At 43.9% G+C, this 25,444-nt stretch overlaps 1 protein-coding gene across 1 annotated transcript in view; it reads right to left on the reverse strand.

Annotated features, from left to right (window-relative positions):
- Nucleotides 1-1,551: 1,551 nt before the first annotated feature.
- The window catches only part of ATOX1 (antioxidant 1 copper chaperone), a 28,754-nt gene continuing 4,861 nt past the window's right edge, over nucleotides 1,552-25,444 (reverse strand). Inside the window, exons 2-3 of the mRNA XM_030212818.1 lie at nucleotides 19,905-19,980; nucleotides 1,552-1,883 (exon numbers count right to left, since the gene is read on the reverse strand). Coding sequence (XP_030068678.1) covers nucleotides 1,759-1,883; nucleotides 19,905-19,980 — 201 coding nt within the window. The 3' untranslated portion in view covers nucleotides 1,552-1,758. The remainder of the gene's footprint in view (nucleotides 1,884-19,904; nucleotides 19,981-25,444) is intronic.

Below are 25,444 nucleotides of genomic sequence, written 5' to 3' on the forward strand. Positions count from 1 at the left end.
TAGTTGCATGAACTACGCCTAAGCGTAGTCTAAACACCGCATGTATACCGCGCATAACTTTATGCGTGGTATTTAGAATACACTTAGACATAATTGCCTTACACGGGTTATTTTAGGTGCCATATATAGAATTTGGCTCTTAGCGCTCAAGTTTTTCAGTGCCAAGTTTGGCCACCATTTATACAATTCCTTCCATAATGCTTTCACAAGCATTAATCACGCAATCTGGTTTCCGCATTTTAACTGTGCTTCTAATACATGTGGATTAGCTTGCAACAACTTTTAACATGCCATTCAAGCAACAATTTGCTAATTAATTTGCAGCTGCATGAACACAAAATAAAACTACACCTTGGGGAGCATAGTTAAGTTTGTACGACAACATCCATAGGTGAAATACGAGCATATTGCACATCCTACTTCATTTGTACGTCACTACCATTGCTCATTATCCTCCTAATAACAGTTGCCAAAAATTGCAAGTGCAAATTAATTGAATAACGAGCTAATTGCCATAATTGGCTTTTTAACAATTATTGGAGCTAATTGGAATCAATTAAGATGTGCACATGTAAATTTAGGACCGTGATCAGTACCTAAATTTTATATGCGTCCTGAAAAAGAGGGCGTGGAAATAGGAGGGTCATGTGCGGTTCGGGGCGGATTGTGGGCGTGGTTACACACTCAATTACAGAATAAGGCGGTTCCACGCATAAATTTAGGCAGGGGCATTTGCACCTCGTTTTCACTGGTACAAATAGATGCACCTAAATTTACGTGTGACCCGACTTAAGTTCTATTCTATAAACCGTGCCTAACTTTAAACATGGCTTATAGAACAGCGCTTTTTTGGGAGCAATATACAGAATCTAGCCCTATATGTGATAAAAACTATGGACACAATATTCAAAATATTTATGCTCCTAACTGAAAGCTGTGCTCCTAAATTGGCTTTTCTGAAAATTTACTAGGACTGAGTGAATAAATTTATACTCAGAATTTCACTAAACACCTACATTTTCAGCATAAAAAGTAGGTGGCAACAGGTGCAGAGGAAAAAAGAACGTAACATTGATTTTCAGCACTAGGTTCATAAATTTAGGCAAATGAATGGCATATCTATATGTACAAGCATCATTTTTAAGCTCCTAAATAAAGATGAATTTTCAGCTGCAAACTTAGGGGCCCTTTTACTGAACTCCACTTGAATCTGTGCTGCACGGAACTGCCCGTATAAAATTTGTGCTTACTGCTCTGTGGGGGTCTTTTACTAAAGCTAGCTCGAGTTATCTGCAGCAGAGTCCATAGGAATAAAATGGGCCCTGCTGCAGATAATTTGAGCTAAGCTTTAGTAAAAGTCCCCCTGTATCCCAGTACCCTTTACTGAATCTACCCCAGTATCATCATTTGGAAAATCAAATTTTTTTGGAGAAGTAGCAGCTGAAAACACGTTTCAGTAACAGGAAAAGAAAATCGGGAACTTAGGAAGTTTCTAACAAAGGCTGAAACTGCTCATTTATGGTACTTTTCTACTCAAGCAATAAACAGCACTGCAATTCTAGCTTTTATTGAAAACAACAAATTGCCATGACAAGCAGAAACTAGGACCGTGTGTTAAGACAGTGGATTCATGTGCAGTCCTGTTTCATTTTCAGTGGCCCGAAAGAACCAGTAGAAAATCCGAGTGATGAATGGAAAAATTGCAACCGTTACCCAAAACAATCTGTCCACTGTGCAGTATATTCAACCATGTGTAGGTTATTTTGTTCCCAGGTACTGGGCATCCTTTCCAGTTTTCTTCAGCGTGGTCAGTAAGGTATCAACACTGTGTTCCGATTCGATCACAACCTTCTTGTTGGGCAAATCAATATCATATTGCACTCCTGAAAGAAGGACCGGCAAGAGGAAAATCAGCATATTTTTTTTAAGCATTGGCTTTAAAATTCCTGTCCTTGCTACCACGTCTCCAAATGCAGTACATTAAACTCATATAGGCGTCTACTTACAAAAACACATTAAAAATTGTTAATATCTTTACTGTGGGATTTTATGTTCATGGCAGGCAGTGAGCAGTAAAGGAAGTGGGACACGGGCAGGGGTGTTAACAGGTATTATCGTAATGCCTGTTAACAGCAAGGCAAGCTGTTACTGCAGAAATTTAACTATTGTTCTCTCTTTAGAAGCATCCCCAAGTGCAAATAATAATTTTTAAACATGCAGATTGCAGCTTTCCGAAATTTCTGTTTGCGTGTGTAGGCAATTTAAAGTGGGGATCCACGGCATGTTTACATAGTAAGGGGGCATGGTTAAGGTGTGCAAATGTTATTTGGGTAGGCCACAAACATTGATGTGTACTCCACATTTTACAAGGGGGAAAACAGGTTACTCTTAAAAAATCTAGATCTTGGCATTTACACCTGCTCTGAGGCATGCTTAAGTACCTGCTCGAAGGATAGGTGTAGCTTCGCCACCGATCCCCTCCTCTTCCGGCATCTGATCTCCCTGCCCTTATTTGGGAGCCTGAGCCCCCTAGTGGTGGTGCCCCAAGGTTACCCAGGACACAGAAGAGAATGAGCAACTGGGTATTGCTCCAGCTCCCATTAGTTATCAGGGATCATTGGACCTCAGTAATAGCTAGGGGTGGGTGTGCTAATTGGGGTATGTGTGCAGAATGCTAGCAGTGATTATAAAGCTGCTCCCATGCACATTTGGGGAACAAAAGCATGTATTCTTCCCCCACAAGCAGCTTTTTAAAAATCGCTGCTCCAGCTGAATATCTTTTCATGTATTTTACAAAAAGCTCTGCATTTGACAGATCCTTTGTAAAAAAATAGAGGGAGCAGTGCACACCCCAACCTACACGTCTCAATTTCCTTCTCCATGTTCTTTCTAAAATCAGGCTCGACACCTCCAGAGGTGCTGTTAACTGCTTCTGTGGTAACAGCTGCTATGTTAATAACATGGCTGCTCCCCCCACTACAAGCTGAACACATCTAATCTCCCATGAAGGTTTATACTGCTAACGCAGCCTTCTGTTATATCAGACAGTAAACTCTGGAATGACCTACCCTTGCACATCAGGAATCAACCCTCCCTCCCTGCCTTTAAACAAGCCCTCACAGACCCATCTTTTCACTCTTCAGTTTTCTCCTACCCCCCCAATTGAAGATTGTGTTCTCTTAGTTGCCTGTGTGTAGGCGATATATCAAGTGTCTGAAATAAATAAATAAATAAATAGTGCCGTTAATGTCCATTAATGGCAAAACCTTGCCACAATTTAGGGGCCCTTTTACCAAGCTGTGGTAAAAGGGGCCCTGCATTAGCGGCAGTACATGTTTTTGCTGTGCGCCAAGGCCTCTTTTATTGCAGAGGGTAAAAAGGCTGAAAAAAGAAATGGCCATATAGTATACCTGCACTTGCCGCCCAGCCATTTCCGGGGGGGGGGGGGAAGCACTTACCGCCACCCACTGAGGTGGCGGTAAGGGCTCCCGTGCTCAGTGGTAAAAATACGATATAAATTTCCGCAGCACTGCAAATAGTGGTTAGAGCACCGGTCTTGCAATCCAGAGGTGGCCGGTTCAGGTCCCACTGTTGCTCCTTGTGATCTTGGGCAGGTCACTTAACCCTCTATTGCCTCAGATACAAACTTAGATTGTGAGCGCTCCTGGGACAGAGAAATATCCAGTGTACCTGAATGTAACTCACCTTGACTACTACTGAAAAAGGTGTGAGCAAAATCTAAATAAATAAATGGCATGTGCTGGGGGCAGAATTACCCACTGGGCTGCTGAGGTAGTTCGGATTGGTGCCTAGCAAGCCTATTGTCACGCGCCAAACCTTTAGGTAAAAGGGTCCCTTAGTAAATAGGTCCCTAAAACAGCTTCTTCTAGAGTGGCATGTATAAAATATCTTTGAGAAAATGTATTTTGTATTTATTTTATTTGTATCCCACATTTTCCCACCTATTTGTAGGCTCAATGTGGCTTACATAGTACCGGAGAGGTGTTTGCAGACTCTGGTGTAAACAAATACAAAGTGATATTGTGGTAAGATAAAGTTTATGTGGCACAGCCATATTGTATAACGGAAGAGTTGTATGTCATGTCCATTACGTACTTTAGTTTTGTTGTGCAAATAAATCTAAGACACAGCACTGAATATTGATCCAACATTAACAAACTTGTGCACAGCCGCTTAAGAGAACCCTGGATTTTCACAGGATTAGTAACAGGTTGTGGTAAGTCAACAGCAAATGTTAACAAAAAAACATAGCATCTTCTTGATTTAAATGATATTGCATTATGTATTTAATGTTTTTTTTTATATGGCATTGCTCAATTATTGTTTTTTGTTTTCTCCTTATACTGTAACACATGGTTATCAGTAGAACGGCATGATTCTCAAAAATGATACTGCAACATACTGTAGTCAAGGTCTCCTTGATTTTACAATTCTGGTAAAACACAATTTGTATCAGATGGATTCTTCTATCACACGTCATTTGGATGCAGATAGTTTCCATTCCTTTCAAATACTGTTTCAAAAACAAAATTCCTCCATGGAGACGTACCCAGCATTAACACAAGTATTTTTTCACGGAGAGGGTAGCAGATACCTGGAATGCCCTCCCGTGGGAGGTGGTGATGAAACCGGTAATGGAATTTCAAAAATACATGGGATAAATACAAAGGAATCCTGTTTAGAAGGAAAGGAACCAAAGAGACTTAGCAGAGATTAGGAAGCAACACCAGTAATTGGGAAGCAAAGCTAGTATTGGACAAACGTTTACAGTCTGTGTTCTGATCGTGGCTAGACAGATTCAGCATCAGCTTCAGACGTTGGGGAATAAGGACAGTGCTGGGCAGACTTCTACGTCTAAGCCCTGAAAATAGCAAGGACAAATCAAGCAATAATCCTTTCCAAATGAGTATATAACAATCATTCAATTCATATAACTTTCAATTTTATATATTTTTTAAATATTTTTTTTATTTCTATAATTTTTCATCAAAAATAGGAGGAAAAGGCTCAACTGACTCATTTAAGACTACAAGCCAAACATTTCTGGGAGTTCATATAGTCATCATTGGCTGAAAAACCTCCCCCAAAAGTTTTATTCATCTATAAATTTACTCAGTTCAGGGCTTTTTATTTAACTTTCGACTCTTAGCATGTCTTTAAGAGTCGAAAGTTAAGTAAAAAGCTCTGAACTGAGTACATTTATAAATGAATAAAACTTTGGGAAGGTTTTTCAGCTGACATGCTGACACCTCAATCGAGTAACTCTATTCCACGACCAACCATGGCCAAAGTTTTGCGACCTTCATCAGGGCTCGTAGAACAAAAACTCACTCCACTCTGTGGTTGAAAAAAAAATATATATAAATTTAATGACTGTTATATACTCATTTGGAGAGGATTATTGCTTAATAACATATGATATAGTTATCCTTGGGAATCCCTATTTACAAGGTTGCAACGGACAAATCAAGGCTTATATTCATTACATTTTTTTTGTTATTAAATGTTTAATTAGGTAATTTCATGCACATATATTCTTATCAGGCATAATGGCCTTGCTAAGTCTATCTGGTGGGGCTTGTAACATAGTAGATCACGACAGATGTTACAAGCCCCACCAGATAGACTTAGCAAGGCCATTATGCCTGACAAGAATATATGTGCATTAAAATTACCCAATTAAACATTTGATAACAAAAAAAAATGTAATGAATATAAGCCTCACAAAATCTAACATTGAGCACTTATATTTACATATGTGTGTGTGATATATAAACAGTCTTGAAGGCCTATGTGAAAAAATAATCTCATTAACAGGTATAAAATGTGAGGTTCTGAAATAGCTGCCACCACCTAAGAAAAAGAACTTGGATTCACTGTGGACAATACACTGTGCCAAAACAAACAAACAACAAAAGACCTAGAATATTAGAGATTAGTCATAAAAGAATGTAAAACAAAACTAGGAATATCATTATGCCTATATATAGGTCCATATTGAGACCACATTAGTATTGTGTGTAGTTCTGATCATCCTACCTCAAAAAATATACAGCAGAACTAGAAAAGGTTCAGAGAAAGAAGGCAAAAATGGTAAAGGGGATGAATCCAGAGGTCAATATTCCATCCTCATTCTTCTTGATCTTTCTGCTGCTTTTGACACTGTCGATCACAGCATACTTCTCGATACCCTGTCCTCACTTGGATTCCAGGGCTCTGTCCTTTCCTGGTTCTCTTCCTACCTCTCCCTCCGCACCTTTAGTGTTCACTCTGGTGGATCCTCTTCTACTTCTATCCCTCTGCCTGTCGGCGTACCTCAGGGTTCTGTTCTTGGTCCCCTCCTCTTTTCTACCTACACTTCTTCCCTTGGTTCATTAATCTCATCCCATGGCTTTTCCTACCATCTCTATGCTGATGACTCCCAAATCTACCTTTCTACCCCTGATATCTCACCTTGCATCCAAACCAAAGTTTCAGCGTGCTTGTCTGACATTGCTGCCTGGATGTCTCAACGCCACCTGAAATTAAATATGACCAAAACCGAGCTTCTCATTTTCCCCCCCAAACCCACCTCCCCGCTCCCCCCGTTTTCTATTTCTGTTGATGGCTCTCTCATTCTCCCTGTCTCCTCAGCTCGAAACCTTGGGGTCATCTTTGACTCTTCTCTCTCCTTCTCTGCTCATATCCAGCAGACCGCCAAGACCTGTCGTTTCTTTCTTTACAACATTCGTAAAATCCGCCCCTTTCTTTCCGAGCACTCTACCAAAACCCTCATCCACACCCTTGTCACCTCTCGTTTAGACTACTGCAATCTGCTTCTTGCTGGCCTCCCACTTAGTCACCTCTCCCCTCTCCAGTCGGTTCAAAACTCTGCTGCCCGTCTCATCTTCCGCCAGGGTCGCTTTACTCATACTACCCCTCTCCTCAAGACCCTTCACTGGCTCCCTATCCGTTTTCGCATCCTGTTCAAACTTCTTCTACTAACCTATAAATGTATTCACTCTGCTGCTCCCCAGTATCTCTCCACACTCGTCCTTCCCTACACCCCTTCCCGTGCACTCCGCTCCATGGATAAATCCTTCTTATCTGTTCCCTTCTCCACTACTGCCAACTCCAGACTTCGCGCCTTCTGTCTCGCTGCACCCTACGCCTGGAATAAACTTCCTGAGCCCCTACGTCTTGCCCCATCCTTGGCCACCTTGAAATCTAGACTGAAAGCCCACCTCTTTAACATTGCTTTTGACTCGTAACCACTCGCCTCCACCTACTCTCCTCTCTTCCTTCCCGTTCACATTAATTGATTTGATTACTTTATTTATTTTTTTTTGTCTATTAGATTGTAAGCTCTTTGAGCAGGGACTGTCTTTCTTCTATGTTTGTGCAGCGCTGCGTATGCCTTGTAGCGCTATAGAAATGCTAAATAGTAGTAGTAGTAGTAGTAGTAGAAACGCCTCTCTCCTGATGAATGACTAAACAAGTTTGGACTTTCAGCTTGGAAAAAAGATGTGACTCAAGAGGAAATTGTCTTGTATTGTACAGTTTATATTCCGCCTTTAACCTACTACTACTTATTTCCATAGCGCCACTAGACATATGCAGCGCTGTACACTTGAACATGAAGAGACAGTCCCTGCTCGAAAGAGCTTGCAATCTAATTAGGACAGACAAACAGGACAAATAAGAGATAAGGGAATATTAAAGTGAGGAAGATAAAATAAGGGTTCTGAACAAGTGAATAAGGGTTAGGAGTTAAAAGCAGCATCAAAAAGGTGGGCTTTTAGTTAGATTTGAAGACGGCCAGAGATGGAGCTTGACGTACCGGCTCAGAAAGTCTATTTCAGGCATATGGTGCAGCAAGATAAAAGGAACGGAGTCTGGAGTTAGCGATGGAGGAGAAGGGTGCAGATAAGAGAGATTTACCCAGTGAACGGAGTTCCCGGGGAGGAGTGTAAGGAGAGATGAGAGTGGAGAGGTACTGAGGAGCTGCAGAGTGAATGCACTTATAGGTCAATAAGAGGAGTTTGAACTGTTTGCAGAAACGGATAGGAAGCCAGTGAAGTGACTTGAGGAGAGGGCTAATATGAGCATAACGACACTGGTGGAATATTAGTTGTGCAGCAGAATTTTGAACAGATTGAAGAGGAAAGAGATGGCTAAGTGGAAGACCTGTGAGAAGCAAGTTGCAATAGTCTAAGCGAGAGGTGATAGGAGTGTGGATGAGGGTTCTGATAGTGTGCTCAGAAAGGAAAGGGCGGATTTTGGTGATATTATAGAGAAAGAAACGACAGGTTTTAGCAGTTTGCTGAATATGTGCAGAGAAGGAGAGGGAGCAGTTGAAGATGACCCCAAGGTTACAAGCTGATGAGACAGGAAGGATAAGAGTGCTATCCACAGAAATAGAGACTGGGGGAGGAGGAGGGGTTGGTTTAGGAGGAAAGATAAGAAGCTCAGTCTTGGTCATGTTTAGTTTCAGATGGCGCTGAGACATCCAGGCAGCAAGGATGCAAGGCGGATTACAGATAAAAGAGGACCTTCACATGCGAAGAAATTTACAACAGTGTTCCTTATGAAAAAGCCAATTAAAATGTACTGTTGTTGATTTAAAAATGAGTACGTTCTGAGTGCCTTTTGAAAAAGAAGATGAAATCTGAGGAATCTGGTAGAGAATATTATTCCAAATTTTGGCACTTTGATGTATTTATTTATTAGGTTTTATTTACCACCTTTTTGAAGAAATTCACTCAAGGTGGTGTACAGTATGAATAAATCAAACATAAGCGACAGACAATTACAGCAGTAAAAATATTCAAATAAGAATACAAAGTATTGCACAGTATACTAGTTACATCAACACAATAATAGACAGCGAAGGGTATAAGGAAAGATGGAACATATAGAGGGGCTTAATCGAATGGGGCGCCCAGGTTTTCCTGAGGACGTCCTCACAGGACGTCCCCGCAAAGGGGCAGGGAAACCCGTATTATCAAAACAAGATGGGCGGTCATCTTTCGTTTCGATAATAAGGTCGGGGACGCCCAAATCTCAACATTTTGGTCGACCTTAGAGATGGTTAGCCCCGATTTTCGGTGATAATGGAAACCGAGGGCGCCCATCTCAGAAACGACCAAATCCATGCCATTTGGTCATGGGAGGAGCCAGCATTCGTAGTGCCCCTCACATGCCAGGACACCAACCGGGCACCCTAGGAGGCACTGCAGTGGACTTCAGAAAAAGCTCCCAGGTGCATAGCTCCCTTACCTTGTGTGCTGAGCCCCCCAAACCCACTCCCCACAACTGTACACCACTACCATAGCCCTTAGGAATGAAGAGGGTCACCTACACGTGGGTACAGTGGGTTTTGGAGGGCTCACATTTACCACCACAAGTGTAACAGGTAGGGGGGGATGGGCCTGGGTCCGCCTGCCTGAAGTGCACTGCAGTACCCACTAAAACTGCTCCAGGGACCTGCATGCTGCTGTCATGGAGCTGTGTATGATATTTGAGGCTGGCATAGAGGCTGGAAAAGATATTTTTAAAGTTTTATTTTTAGGGTGGGAGGAGGTTAATGACCACTGGGGGAGTAAGGGAGGTCATCCCCGATTCCCTCCTGTGGTCATCTGGCCAGTTCCGGCACCTTTTTGAGGCTTGGTCGTAAGAAAAAATGGACCAAGTAAAGTCGCCCAAGTGCTCATCAGGGACGCCCTTATTTTTTCAATTATCGGTGAGGGGTACTACGAACGCTGGCTCCTCCCACGACCAAATGGCTTTCGATTATGCCGATTTGGGCGACCTTGGGAGAAGGACGCCCATCTCCCGATTTGTGTCGAAAGATGGGCGCCCTTCTCCTTCGAAAATAAGCCTGATAATGCTGAAGAAATGCTTTAGAGAGTAACCTTTTCTGCCCTTTCTGTTTTGTGACAAGTATATAAGTATCACCATACAGGGACAAATGAAGGGTCCATCAAACCCAGCGTCCTCTTTCCAGCAGTAGCCAGTCCAAGTCGCAGGTACCTGGCAGTCTGAAAAGAGTAAAATGTGCTGCTTATCCAAGGAATATGTAATATTATGAAAGTCACGTTTCGAGTAGACTCATGATAAATACACCGGCATCATTTTTCCTTCATGTTTTGAGTTTCATGTGCATATTCATAAACGCTCCATGTTCATGACTGACAGTACTTTTGAAGCAGATGAAAATGCCAGCTAAGACTGTAGATATTGTGAGAACTGGGTCCTTTAAATCCCTGAGGTATCTTGTTTCTGAGTACAATTCATACCTGAAAGTCTTCTCCCATGTTGGCAAGGTAATAACTCAGTAGTATCAAATCTTAAGGAAATGCACATACTCATGAAAGTTCAGCATAACCTTTAAAGGAACCACACCCACAGATTGAGATTCTCCAGGCTGATTAACTCCACTGAAAAGTTCTCCTTCATCATGGCTTAGTTTCTCCTGTTTGTCTGTCCTGATTAGATTGTAAGCTCTGTCGAGCAGGGACTGTCTCTTCATGTTCAAATGTACAGCGCTGCATATGTCTAGTGGCGCTATGGAAATGATAAGTAGTAGTAAGTAGTAGTAGGTTAAAGGCGGAATATAAACTGTACAATACAAGACAATTTCCTCTTGAGTCACATCTTTTTCCAAGCTGAAAGTCCAAGCTGAAAGTCTAAACTTGTTTAGACCCTAGGGTGCCCGGTTGGTGTCCTGGCATGTCAGGGGGACCAGTGCACTACGAATGCTGGCTCCTCCAACGACCAAAATTGCTTGGATTTGGTCGTTTCTGAGATGGGCGTCCTTGGTTTCCATTACCGCCAAAAATCGGGGACGACCATCTCTAAGGACGACCATCTCTAAGGTCGACCTAAATAAATGTTGAGATTTGGGCATCCCCGACCGTATTATCGAAACGAAAGATGGACGCCCATCTTGTTTTGATAATACGGGTTTCCCCGCCCCTTCGCAGGAATGTTCTGTGAGGACGTCCTCAGGAAAACTTGGGCGCCCCCATTCGATTATGCCCATCTTAGTCATAATTGTTACTCAGTCTTCGCAGATCCCAGTCCCCTTGACACCAGAGGTGTTAATATTGGGCTGTGTACAGGCTAAGGAAATTGGAGGGCCAGGGAAATGTTTTTTTGCTTCAGAAATAAGGAGGTGAGTCTTAAATTTATTATGCAGGCTTGGGCTTCATCCGATCCCCCACTATTTTGGAGTTGAAGAAACCAAGTCCATTATTTGGCTACTTGGGAGGCTAGGGTTCTACAGAATCCCTTAAATGCACTCAGCGTTATTTATCTATCTACAATTCCTACATACAGATTTCGTCTCCCTCAGGTGGCAGTCTGCTGTTAAACTAATTTGGGACCTTAGGTGCCAGGAGCAGGGGGAACCTAATCTCTTGCATTGGTTTGTAAGGTCTGAGGTAGCTAGGGGGTTGGGGGGGTTAGGGTTTGGTTCCCTTGGTTTTCTCCTGGGAGACTATTGGGCTCATTTTCGAAAGAGAAGGACGTCCATCTTTCGACATAAATCGGAAGATGGACGTCCTTCTCCCAGGGACGTCCAAATCGGTATAATCGAAGCACGATTTAGGATGTCTCCAATTGCACTCCGTCACAAGGACAGCCAAAGTTCAAGGGGGCGTGTCGGAGGCATAGCGAAGGTGGGAATTAGGCGTGCCTAAACAGTTGGGACATCCTTGATCCATAATTGAAAAAAACAAGGACGTCCCTGACGAACACTTGGACATTTTCACCTGAACCTGTTTTTCTTATGACTAAGGCACAAAAAGGTGCCCGAAATGACCAGAAGACCACCGAAGAGAATCGGGGATGACCTCCCGTTACTCCCCCAGTGGTCACTAACCCCCTCCCACCCTCAAAAAAACATCTTTAAAAATATGTTGTGCTAGCCTCAAATGTCATACCCAGGTCCATGACAGCGCATGCAGGTCCCAGGAGCAGTACACTTCAGACAGGCGGACCCAGGCCCACATCCCCCCTACCTATTACATTTGTGGAGGAAACAGCGAGCCCTCCAAAACCCAACGCAAACCCACTGTACCCACAGTGGTGCCCCCCTTCACCCCTTAGGGTTATGATAGTGGTGTACGTTGTGGGAAGTGGGTTTGGGGGACTCAGCTTACAAGGTAAGGGAGCTATGTACCTGGGAGCAATTTATGAAGTCCACTGCAGTGCCCCCTAGGCAGGGTTGCCGAGAGACCTGGCCGGGCCCAGGGCAAGGCTACCCCCTTTGGCCCCGCCCCCCCGAGAACACCGCTGCTCCCCCTCCACCGCCCCCCCCCCCCGAGCGCCTCTCACCTCCGTATGAAAGCGCTGCAGGCAGCAGGGCAGCAGATCGCCTCCCTTCAGCCCTCCTTGTGTCCCGCCCTCACGGAAGTTATGTCAGACGAGGGCGGGACACAGGGAGGGAAGGAGGCCTGAAGGGAGGCAATCTGCTGCCCTGCTGCCTGCAGCGCTTTCACATGGAGGTGAAAGGCGCTGTGATTTCAATGCAGGGGACCCAGCCCAGTGGCAGATGGTTGACAATGGAGGGCGGGTGGGACTGCAGCGTTGGGCCCTCTTTGGAGGCCCGGGCCCGGGGAGTTTTGTCACCCCTGCCCCCCTCTCTCGGCTGCTATGCCCCTAGGGTGCCCGGTTGGTGTCCTGGCATGTCAGGGGGACCAGTACACTACAAATGCTGGCTCCTCCCACGCCCAAATGACTTGCATTAGGACGTTTTTGACATGGACGTCTTTGGTTTCGAAAAATGCCGAAAGTCAGAAACGTCCATGTCTAGGGACACCCAAATTTAAGGATTTGGATGTCTCTGACGGTATTTTCGAAATGAAAGATGGATGTCCATCTTGTTTCGAAAATACGGGTTTCCCTGCCCCCGGATTTTGCTGTTTTGCAAGGATGTCCAAATCGCAAAGGGACATCCCTTTCAAAAATGCCCCTCCACAAGAGCCAAAATCTCAGATTGCTGTGAAGGGATGGGGGGTTTGGGGGGCTCTGTATATGGGGATGGATGGGGAGGGCTATTAGTTTGGGGTATAAAGGAGAAATTAGATCTTACCTGCTAATTTGCTTTCCTTTAGTCCCTCCGGACCGGACCAGGATTGGACTGTTGGGTTGTGCCCGCCTACCAGCAGGTGGAGACTGAGAAAAAACTCTGACTCTAGAGAGCCAATAGGAGCCCTGGCCATGGGACCTTAGCCTCAGTATTTGAATAATAAAGCAGGAAAGAAAGAAAGAACTTCTGTGCCGTATGGAATCCTAGCAGCCACAAATTCCTCGGCAAAACCGAGTACTAGAGCTCACCAGCAACTCTCACCAGAGAAGTGGTATGGCCCATTTGTAATAGAGCTCGCCAGCAACTCTCACCAGAGAAGTGGCATGGCCCATTCATATTAGAGCTCACCAGCAACTCTCACCAGAGAAGTGGTACGGCCCATTTGTATTAGAGCTCGCCAGCAACTCTCACCAGAGAAGTGGCATGGCCCATTCATATTAGAGCTCGCCAGCAACTCTCACCAGAGAAGTGGCATGGCCCATTCATATTAGAGCTCACCAGCAACTCTCACCAAAGAAGTGGTATGACCCATTAAGGTTTTATATATATATATTCCAGCAACTGAGCTCACCAGCAACTCTCGGCAGAGAAGTGGTATGACATATTTAAGGCTTTATATATATTCCAGCAACTGAACTCACCAGCAACTCTCACCAGAGAAGTGGTATGACATATTTAAGGCTTTATATATATTCCAGCAACTGAACTCACCAGCAACCACCAGAGAAGTGGTATGACCCATTAAGGTTTTATATATATTCCAGCAACCGAGCTCACCAGCCACCACCAGAGAAGTGGTATGGACCACGCAAAGTCTTTTTTTTTGTTTGTTTTTGTTTTTTAAACATTCCACGTGTGGTAAAGGAACGAATACACTTCCAAACTTAATAAAAGAATCTAAAGAGTTGATAGAACATGGGAGGGGCCTGGTCCGGTCCGGAGGGACTAAAGGAAAGCAAATTAGCAGGTAAGATCTAATTTCTCCTTCCTTAGCATCCCTCCGGACCGGACCAGGATTGGACTGCTGGGAAGTACCAAAGCAGTAATCTTACGGGAGGGACAGACATTGAGAATGTGGTAGAGTCCCTGAAGACACCCAAACTAGGATGAATACGAAGCCAAAGCTTGACGATCCAAGAACCGCCAATAAACTAAATAGAATGACTACAAAGCAAAAAAGCTGAAGCTGAAAAGTCCAAGCGACGCTGAACATTGTCCCCTACCAAGTGGCCGCTATATATTGTCCCCTACCGCACTATCAGTGCAGCGCAAAGGACAGAGAGACTCGAGAAAAAACGACTGAAAGAAGGATGACAAAGGTAGAAGCAGAGCCGCCTGGCAACAAAAAACTGCAATGAATCTACCTCAGCTGAGAAAGTGGAAACCGAAATCCTGAAGTACCCAACATGAAAAAAAAACATATCTCAGAGCGCAATTCAACTGAGAGAGAAAGAATCATCTGTAGCTGTTGCCTCTGCAAGCCAATCACCTGAGACTCTTGTCGTAGACCCCAATTAGTGAAAACGGGAATAAATCAACAGTAGACACTTGTTAGTACCTTTCATCTGTTAGAAACATATAGAAGTCCATAAAACACTACACAGTTCCAGGAATAACATGTATAGAATGTTTGTACGTTTAGGAATCTAGCCAGGTGCTCATGGTCTGGATTGGCCGTGGACCGAAAGGTGGGCTCGATAGGACCTTTGAGCTTTTCCCAGTGTGGAATTACATATGTACTTATGTAGTAGAACTATAAATATACATATATATTTTCACAGATGCAGCCATCAAAAAACTGCTCACTGTGTATATGCTCCCGGCATACCTGCAGGAAGAATGCTCAATCTCAACCACCAGACCACTAGTGAGAATACAGAGGCCAACTGAGCGGAGGGATTCCATCAGAGATAAATATCTGGATACGAGAGGGCATCTACCTCTGCCGCTGACAAGTCGTTTTAGCAAGAGAGTAAGCGAGGCACATGGAAGGTCAGAGCGAAAAGAAATAGTTGTAGAACTGGGACCTCCCCTTAAGGTACTATCCACTGAGAACTCTTTTTTTTTTTTCTTCAATGGTCACGAAATTGACAGAGTGAAAAGCTGCCCAAAAAAGACTACCGAGACTCCAAAGCGAATGAAGAAAAAATTCCTTCTTGGGAGCTAGAAAGTAAAATTTTACTCTGCAAAATAGAGCAAGGTAATGGCCGAAGGCCCAAGAACATCCAGAGAAAACAGAAAGTGGGATGCTTGTAGAGAAGACAAAAACAGTCTGCGCCAACTTGACTAAACAAAGAGAGAAAAAATAGAAACATGCTATGAAATCTAATGAGATCACACGAGAGCTCAAAAGAGAGCTCAAATGAGAGACCTGGCTACATGCACCCCATAACCTAGGGTGTGCCCGAAATGCACCACCCGTTGCTTGACCTGACAACTCTGCCAATAAGACTGTCTGTAATGAACCAGACATCTATGGAAAGGATGAAACGACGAGACGTAGTTTCATGAGCGCCGCTGCTACTACGACCATAACTTAAGAAAAAAGTGCGCGGAGCCGACACGAGACCGAAGAGCAGGGCAAGAAAACTGGTAATGAGGACCTTATCATCCTCGTATCACGGACATTACTCCTCCTATACTGAGATGTACTAAGATGTACCGACCCACATCCATAAGAAATGAATTTGGTACTTGCAACCTGGATTGACCACAACTGAGAACAGGATGCTGGGCTTAATGGACTCTTAGACTTTCCCCGTATGACCATACTCATATACTAATAGCAAAAATGCACAGGAAGTGAAAGAATCCCCTTCCAATTGAAAGGAAGGTCTGGAATGAGGACATATAGAATGAAAATGAAAGGATCACCATATGTTGAGCATGGACTGAGACACACTGGCCTTTAATTTTACCGGATCTCCCCAAACCTCGTATCATGTCATGCCTCCTTCCTCACTGAGATGTACAGAGATGAACAGATGCACACTCACAAGATATGAATGTGGTATTTGCAATCTGGATTGACCCCATCTGAAAACAGGATGGGGACTCTTGGCCTTTCCCATTATGGCAACACTTAGCCCTTATGGCAAAAAATGCACAGAAAATGAGTGAATCTCCTTCCAAGAGAAAAAAACTCTGGAGAGAGGAAGAATAAAATGAAAATGAAAAGTAATAGACTTGGAAAATACCTATTACGGAAAAGGTGATGAATTTGTGCCACAGGAGACAAGACTGTACCTGACGTCAAGAAAGCTTGAAACAAGACCCTAAAATCTGTAAGGAAGAGAAAGGGATAGCAGATGTTATGGATGGTCATACTGGACAAAACCAGAATGTTTACCATGTGCCCAGGCTGAATAGATAGAGGAAACAAAAATACAAGTAGATGGCGTGAGGACCTCCCACTATCCTTAAGTGGGAGAAAATGCAAATTGACCTGATAACTTTACACCCTAAGTGGACATATATCTTGTAAGTCCTAGAAGAAAACTAAGATAACACATGAGAAACTCCAAGACAGTTGGAAAGTAGAGAAGACGTGAATAAAACATGCCTTCTAAAGCATCTGAGAAAACTGGGTGCTCGGTAGACAGGACTGAGTCTCCTAGAATATGAGAACCATCTGAACCATGTAGCCTATGCAGCTGTCATCTGCTATGCCAAAGAGAACGCATAGCCATGAAAGAAAATTGCTGAAAGGAAGTAAGACCTTATGTCTAGAATTGCAAAGTACGCAACAATTGAGTATCAGACAATGTATTTCATTGCACATGGCATCTGAACCATATAGCCTAGGCTGTAGAGAACGTTTGTTAAGATCTTAAAACACTGTATAAGAACATAGCCACGGAGGAAAATTTCCTGAAAGGAATTAAGATCTTATGTCCAGCATTGTAAAGTACCAAACAATGGCACCTGAACCAGATAGCCTATGCCATAGAAAATGTTTGTTAAGTTCTTAAAACACTGTATAACATCATAGCCATAAAGGGAAATGCTTGAAAGGAACTAAGATATTATGGCCAGATTTGTAAAGTACTAATTAATTGACTATTAGACAATGTAGTCCTATTCACCAGGAAATGAGAAAGACACAGAGTGACACACACTGGACCTCCATAAAAACTGCGCTAGACAATAGCAAAGACCTTTCCTCCAAACATCACACACAAGGGAAAGGAATAGGAAATTGGTTATTTTGGAGCTGAGATATAATTTAATTCGCCCCATTGTCTAAAACAGAGAATTCCCGACTGAGCTGCACTTTGAATCGGAGTCTTGCCAAGAACAAAGAAATCACCAACTGAGCTGCACTTTAATTCACAACATTGCTAGCAACCAAAAAGTCCCCGACAGAGAAAAAACAGAGGGAAAAACAAAATGAGCGCCATTCGCATCGTAACATTTCGTTTTTTTTTTTTTTAATAGCTTGAAAAATACATGTAAAAATTAATTGCGGGGAAAATATACTACCAATTGCCCCAACTACTGGAGAAACAATATCTCCTTTCCATTGCACAAACAGCCAAACACAGTAAAAGCAGAAAAACGCTGCCGCGTCAAGGGAAATTGCAGCTGCAGGCAAAACAATGGCGGCCAAGCGCGCCAAAATGAGAAGAATAAAGTTCGGGGGAGAAAACCACTGACCAGACCGACGAAGAAGCAGGAAATCCGTGCCGCTGAAAAACAGATAACCTCCGATGCCGCACAAAACACGGTTTAGCCTCTGGCCCGACAGGAACCGTCAATACAGCTCCCAAGCTATACAGACCTGTCCAAGAGCGAGCACGCGCTTAACAGTTCGCGCCTCTCTTTTTTTTTTTTTACAACTACCGCCGCTAACAACGCCGGATAACAGAGGAAAAATAATGAAAATAACAAAAAACCACCGATTAAAGTCACAGACGCTGACTTTTCACTTTTATTTTTTTAAATAGCTCCGCCAGAAAAGAAAATAAAGACTCTTCAAACAGAATAAGACAGAAGAGCTACCTGCTCGTTATAAGACTGGGGAAAGCAAAAACTATTTCCTTTAAATTCCTTTCATTTGAATTAATTTTTTAAATTTTCTTTTACTTGATTTAATTCTTTAAAAACAGCTGCCTATTAAAAGTGGCTGCCTCTCCCAAAGACGGTACACCTTTCCAGAGAAAGGGACGGCCCTTCCCTGCTAAGCCAGGGAGATGGGGAGGAAGGGGAGTGGACTCGAGACACCCGAGTTTAACACCCCAGAGGCTGTCAAAGAAAGAAAAGAAACCCTGTCAAGCCTCTAATTACGATTCCAGGCACAGAAGAAGTATTATAAATATATCTGTAATATCTTATAGAGAAAAAGAGAGAGAGAGAGACTAATGGGCTCACTTCCTACCTGCTGAGAGACTGAGAAAATACTGAGGCTAAGGTCACATGGCCAGGGCTCCTATTGGCTCTCTAGAGTCAGAGTTTTTTCTCAGTCTCCACCTGCTGGTAGGCGGGCACAACCCAACAGTCCAATCCTGGTCCGGTCCGGAGGGATGCTAAGGAAGTTTGATGACTTTTGCACTGTTGTTATTGTATATACTGGTTTTACTGCTTGGGGTTTTTGTTCATATTTTTGGATGTGGTTGCATTGTTTTGTGTATTTCTTGATTTCACCAGTAAAAGAGTTTCAAGTTAACATTAGCAGGTCCACTGTTCAGTAACAAGGAATTTGTGTGAAATATTTCAACTTACACAGTAATATTTTTAAAAGAACCAACCACATTTAGACTCATAATACAGAATGTAGACAGAGCCCAAGAGACTTTATACTGCTAACAGGCCGTTTTCAGGGGAACGGCGAGAAAGCATAAATGTGGGGATAATGTCATACGGGTTGGTTTTCACATACCATGACAGGAATAAACCTCACTCTAAGTCGGGATATCATCTTAGTCTCCCCTTGCATTGTGCTATGAACGAAGCTGTTTGTGACCCGCAGTGGTGAAGCGGCTCTTAGAATGACAAATGCTGAGTGCCATTGAGTTGCTGTATATCTACAAGTTCTCCTCTAGTTCTATGACAGAATTTCAACATAGAAACAACCACATCCCTGTGCAAACAGGGCAGGCCGGAGCTCCCTTTCTTTACTTGCTGTCACATGGTTTGAGTTATGCATTCTTTCATTTAAGATCAATAATGTTACCACGCTACAAAGATATCAGCAAACACTTGTAAATCCAATGTCAAGAAAACATCTTGGGTATGCAGAAGTCCTTGTACTTACTTCTTAAAGGGGGAAAATAAAATTACAAAACACATTTCTAGCCTGTAGGCATGCGCAAATCTTAAATTAAAAAATGAACTGAGTTTCTAACTTCATAATGAACCTTTAGCTTGTTTAAGGTAAATGAATCTTGTGTGTGGATGTAATATTAACAAAAAAAAAAAATTTTTCAGAAGAACTTTTAAAGTTAAGGATCCCTTTCTAAGGGCCCTGTTTATTAAGGTACCTTAGTGTTTTTAGCGTGTCTACACTTACTGAGCGAGCTAACCACGTAGGCACCTATAGGAATATTGTAGGCACGTACATGGTTAACGAGCGTTAAAAACGTTAATAACCTATAACGCATCCAAAATTCCAGGAATAACATGTATAGAATGTTTGTACGTTTGGGAAGCTTGCCAGGTGCCCTTGGCCTGGATTGGCCGCTGTCGTGGACAGGATGCTGGGCTCGATGGACCCTTGGTCTTTTCCCAGTATGGCATTACTTATGTACTTATGTACTTAGTAAACAGGGCCCTAAAGTGGTCACTCTCTTGAAGTGACCTTAATGCAGCTCACCTCCAAGCTTGTTCAGGACACGAACGACTGCACCCGAGCAACCCTCGCAGGTCATGTCTACGAAGAACTCTTGTTTCTGCAGTCACAAAAGAAAAAAAAAAGGATAGAAAGGCACCTGAATACACATTTCGAAATGAAAGCAAGTTGAACTCAATGGATCTCTGGCCCTCTCTCAGCTGTGGTGACCTTCACAACTGATTAGCCAGCTGTTCCAATACACTGTCCAGCTGAAGTTATGCAATACTGTCAGGCTTCATGAGAGCTGCTAATTTCCCCCTCTTAAGGGGGAGGGGGGCATGTTCACTTACATGGCCAAAAATTAGCAATTTTCCTACAACCACCCTCATAAAACATTTATTATTAACTAGTAAAAAAGGCCCGTTTCTGACACAAATGAAACGGGCGCTAGCAAGGTTTTCCTTGGAGTGTGTATGTTTGGGAGAGTGTATGTGAGAGTGACTGTTTGAGAGTCAGAGTGAAAGTGTGAGTGTGTGAGAGAGAGAGAGTGAGTCTGGGTGTGAGTGTGTTTGTGAGAGAGTGTGTGTGTGAGAATGAGAGTGTGTGCAAGTGTGTATGTGAGACACAGTGTGAGAGAGAGTGTGTGTGTGTGGGCGAGAGAGAGAGTGTGTGTGAGACACAGATTCTCTGTGAGAGTGAGTGTATGAGACCAAGCGAGTGTGTGAGTGACTGTGTGGCACATAGAGAGTGAATGTGATACAGTGTGAGACAGAGAGTGTGAGAGTGAGAGTCAGAAAGACATTGTATATGAGAGAGAGAGTGTGAGCCATGCCCTCCCAATCCATGGCCATCTGTCCCCTGCCCCCTCCATTCATCCTTTTCCAGCAATTCCCCTATCTCCCTGAGCCCTGCCCTCCCAATCCATGGCCATCCATGTTTCTCTGTCACCTGCCCCCTCCATTCATCCCTATCCAGCATTTCCCCTCTCTGCCTGAGGCCTGCCCTGCAATCCATATCCATCCATGCCCATCTGTCCCCTCCATTCATCCCTATCCAGCAATTCCCCTCTCCCTGAGTCCTGCCCTTCCAATCCATGTCCATCCATGCTCCTCTGTCACCTGGCCCCTCCATTTTTCCCTATCCAGCATTTCCCCTCTCTGCCTGAGGCCTGTCCTGCAATCCATATCCATCCATGCCCATCTGCCCCCTCCATTCATCCTTTTCCAGCAATTCCCCTCTCTCCCTGAGCCCTGCCCTCCCAATCCATGGCCATCCATGTTTGTCTGTCACCTGCCCCCTCCATTCATCCCTATCCAGCATTTCCCCTCTCTGCCTGAGGCCTGCCCTGCAATCCATATCTATCCATGCCCATCTGTCCCCTCCATTCATCCCTATGCAGCAATTCCCCTCTCCCTGAGTCCTGCCCTTCCAATCCATGTCCATCCATGCTCCTCTGTCACCTGGCCCCTCCATTTTTCCCTATCCAGCATTTCCCCTCTCTGCCTGAGGCCTGCTCTGCAATCCATATCCATCCATGCCCATCTGTCCCCTCCATTCATCCCTATCCAGCAATTCCCCTCTCCCTGAGTCCTGCCCTTCCAATCCATGTCCATCCATGCTCCTCTGTCACCTGGCCCCTCCATTTTTCCCTATCCAGCATTTTCCCTCTCTGCCTGAGGCCTGTCCTGCAATCCATATCCATCCATGCCCATCTGTCCCCTCCATTCATCCCTATCCAGCAATTCCCCTCTCCCTGAGTCCTGCCCTTCCAATCCATGCCCATCCATGCTCATCTGTCACCTGGCCCCTCCATTTTTCCCTTTCCAGCAATTTCCCTCTTTCCCTGAGCTCAGCCCTCCCAATCTATGCCCATCCATGCTCCTCTGTCCCCTGCCCCCTCCATTCTTTCTTTTCATGTAATTCCCCTCTCTTCTTTCCATGACCCCCCCTCGCATCCATGCTCCTCTCTGTCCCATGTCCCAGCCTGGCCCCCCCTCTTCTTCCCCCCCCCCCCCCCCCTTCGCATCCATGCTGTCGTTTTTCCCCTGCCCTCCTGCTCCCTGTGTTCAACTTTGCTGCCCACCCTCTTCTATCCCCCCAAATCCCTTTTCTTTTTTTATTTACCTCCGTGGTGGCGGTTCCGGCAGCGCAGCGTCAGGGAAGGAGGCGGCGTTTCCGACGTCTAGCCTTCCCTTCGCTGTGTTCCGCCTTCTTCTGACGTCATCATTGACGTCAGAAGAAGGTGGAACACAGCGAAGGGAAGGCTAGACGTCGGGAGCGCCGCCTCCTTCCCTGACGCTGCGCTGCCGGAACCGCCACCACAGAGGTAAATGTAATATAGTAAAACGCACCGTGCGTGGGTGCGATCCGTTTGTTTTTTTTTCTGCCCTCGCGATCCGTGTGTTTTCCCCGCCCTCGATGTCATGACGTTTGACGCGAGGGCGGGGCAGAGACGGCTGGGTGGCTTCACACCACGAACGATTCCCACACGAACCCTTCAGAGAGTGTTTTAGTGACTTTAGAACGTTGTCCTCATTAGAACGTTCACGGTGCGTTTTATTAGATTAGATTAGATTAGATAGGAACTCGAGACGTTTTTCTCTTTTATTCATCAACTCCCCTGAAGCTATCAAAATCTAAGAATCAATTTGCCATCTCCAAGTTTACCTTATTGACTGTATTTATGCTTATATTTGACTATTGTTATGCCGTTAACATAATTGTTTTATGTCAAGCTGTACTGGCTGTATTCTGCCTTTGCTGAAATCTGTTCATAAAGGCAGTTAATACATCCCATGGAACAACGATACACAACAAAACCTTTAACTGTATGTAACACATCTTTTCATCTAAGAAATGAACTAAGACATATCTTCACAAGAAACCCAATGACTATGTGCACTTTCTTTAAATTAGTCATCTTATTCTCTAATGCCTCTTACTCTCTTACCTATTTATATGTTCCATCTTTGCTTATACCCTACGCTGACTATTACAATGTTCTATTACGCATTGTGTTGACATTGTAAGTAGTATACAGTGCCATACTTTGTATTGTTATTTGAATATTTTTACAGATGGGCATTGGGATCAGAAAACAACATTACCTATTGCTCATATTTGATTTATTCTTACTGTACAATGCCTTGAGTGAATTCCTTCAAAAAGGCAGTAAATCTAATAAATAAATAAATATTCCCTATGCACTAAAAGTTGTCTTGCCAACCAATGTAAAACACAGCATCATACAACCTTGTAAATGTAATTGAATCAATGTAATCTCTAACAACTGGTAAATGTAAGCCACATTGAACCGAAATTCGTTTTTGGATAATTGTGGGACACAAGCATGAATAAATAAATACAAATAAAATAAATCAATAAGGGACCCTTTTGCTAAAGCTTAGCATGCACTAAATGCTGCATGTCCTATTTTATATCTAAGGGCCACGTTGCACTTTTAGTGCATGCTAAGCTTAAGGGCCCCTAAATGTTCACCTGGATTTGAGAGATGAATATCACTGGGTTACAGATGGACACCAGATCATTTTTGTACTTGATCTGGAAGGAGGGTTAGCCAATTTCCCTCGAGAAGGGATACGTGTGGTAAGGCAGAGATTGTAAATCAATCAGCCCACTGGTTGACCCTGTCCCATAGGATCACATATAAAATTCTGCTGCCTGTATCCGAGATCAGCCAGCGCTGAAATTTGAGCGGTATTTACAGAATTCCCTCCTGTGTGCCTAAAAATAGGGTACAAACGATTCCACTCGTAACTCCATTTTCAATTTCACTGGCCCTAGACTTTGGGATGCCCTGACACCACACCTTAGATTGGAGACTTTCCTAGAAAAGATTAAACTTTAACTGTTTAATGATGTATTTACTTAATAAAGCTTATCCTTTAAAGTATTTTCCATAGTTTAATTTCCTCTTCCTTTGTCCTTATGCCTGGCAGGCTTGAATTTGCAATACATTGCCCCTCCTTTCTGTCCTCTCACTCCTGCTTTCCTATCAAATGAATGTAGTTCCACCTCCCAACTATATATTATACTAGTAAAAAAGCCCCGTTTCTGATGCAAATGAAACGGGGGCTAGCAAGGTTTTCTTCTGTGTGCATGTGGGAGTGTGTGTGTCCCTGCCCTCTGCCCTCTCTCCCTTCCCCTGTGCTGTCTGTCCTCTCTGTCCCCTCCCCCCTCGGAGTCGAGTCCTTCAGTGTTAAGTTTCCTGCTGTGCTGTGTTTGTGTTACAGAGATAGTGAGGGCTTCTGCCCTCTCTCCCCCTCTGAGTCCTTCACTGTTACAGAGAGAGCGATATGATTTTGTGCTTTGCTGTGTTTTCATTCACTGTTTGTGTTACAGAGAGAGCGAGGGCGGGGCAGACACTCATGGGGAAAACGGATATCTCTCCCCCTTCACACTTCCGGCTGGAGGCTTCATTTAGAACGTTGGTGGTGCCTTTTATATATAGAGATACTTTTTCCACTCTCTAGTGCTGTTACAGAACTTTGTTGGGCAGGATAACAAGGGTTAAATAAGCCAAGTTTCAAAGCTTTCACTATCATAACTGCGTAAGAATAGCCAGACTGAGTCAGAGCAATGGTCTTATCTAGCCCAATATCCTGCTGCCAACAGTGGCCAATTTATTTTATTTTATAGCACACTTGATATACCGCAAATAGAGTCTAAACAGGTGACTAAGCAGTTTACACAAATAAAAAGAATCCTTACCATGCTGACGAAACAAGAAAGGGGAACTGGGTAGAGGGTAAAGTCGGGGAGAGTGGTGTGGGGGGGATGCAGGCTAACAGGCTGAATCAAAAGAGCCAGAGATTTCAATAGTACTTTAAAATGACTGTGTGGGCAAGATTCCGGAACCCCAAAGAATAAAAAGATTCCAGAATCCCAAAGAGTAGCAACATTCCGGAACCCCAAAGAATAAAAAGATTCCAGAATCCCAAAAAGTTGCAAAATTCCATGCTATCAATAAGACAAATTTGCAGTCCTATAGTCAGCAAGATTTGAACCTGTGCGGGAGAGACACCAGTGGATTTCTGGTCCATCGTCTTGACCACTCAGCCATGAATACCATCAGTGCCCAATGCTAGGAAACTAGTCTTACTTACAGGCTTATTTTCGAAAGAGAAGGGCACCCACCTTTCGACACAAATCGGGAGATGGGCGTCCTTCTCCCAGGGTCGCCCAAATCGGCATAACCGAAAGCCCATTTTGGGCGCCCTCAATTGCTTTCCGTTTAAGGGATGACCAAAGTTCACGGGGGCGTGTCGGAAGCATAGCGAAGGCGTGACTGGGGCGTGCTTAACACATCCTCAGACGATAATGGAAAAAAGAAGGGCGTCCCTGACGAGCACTTGGGCGACTTTACTTGGTCCAATTTTTCTTGTGACCAAGCCTCAAAAAGGTGCCCGAAATGACCAGATGACCACAGGAGGGAATCAGGGATGACCTCCCCTTACTCTCCCAGTGGTCACTAACCCCCCTCCTACCCTCAAAAACATTTTTAAAAATATTTTTCCATCCTCTATGCCAGCCTCAAATGTCATACCCAGCTCCATCACAGC

The sequence above is a fragment of the Microcaecilia unicolor genome, chromosome 8, assembly GCF_901765095.1.
Source record: "Microcaecilia unicolor chromosome 8, aMicUni1.1, whole genome shotgun sequence".
NCBI lineage: Eukaryota > Metazoa > Chordata > Amphibia > Gymnophiona > Siphonopidae > Microcaecilia > Microcaecilia unicolor.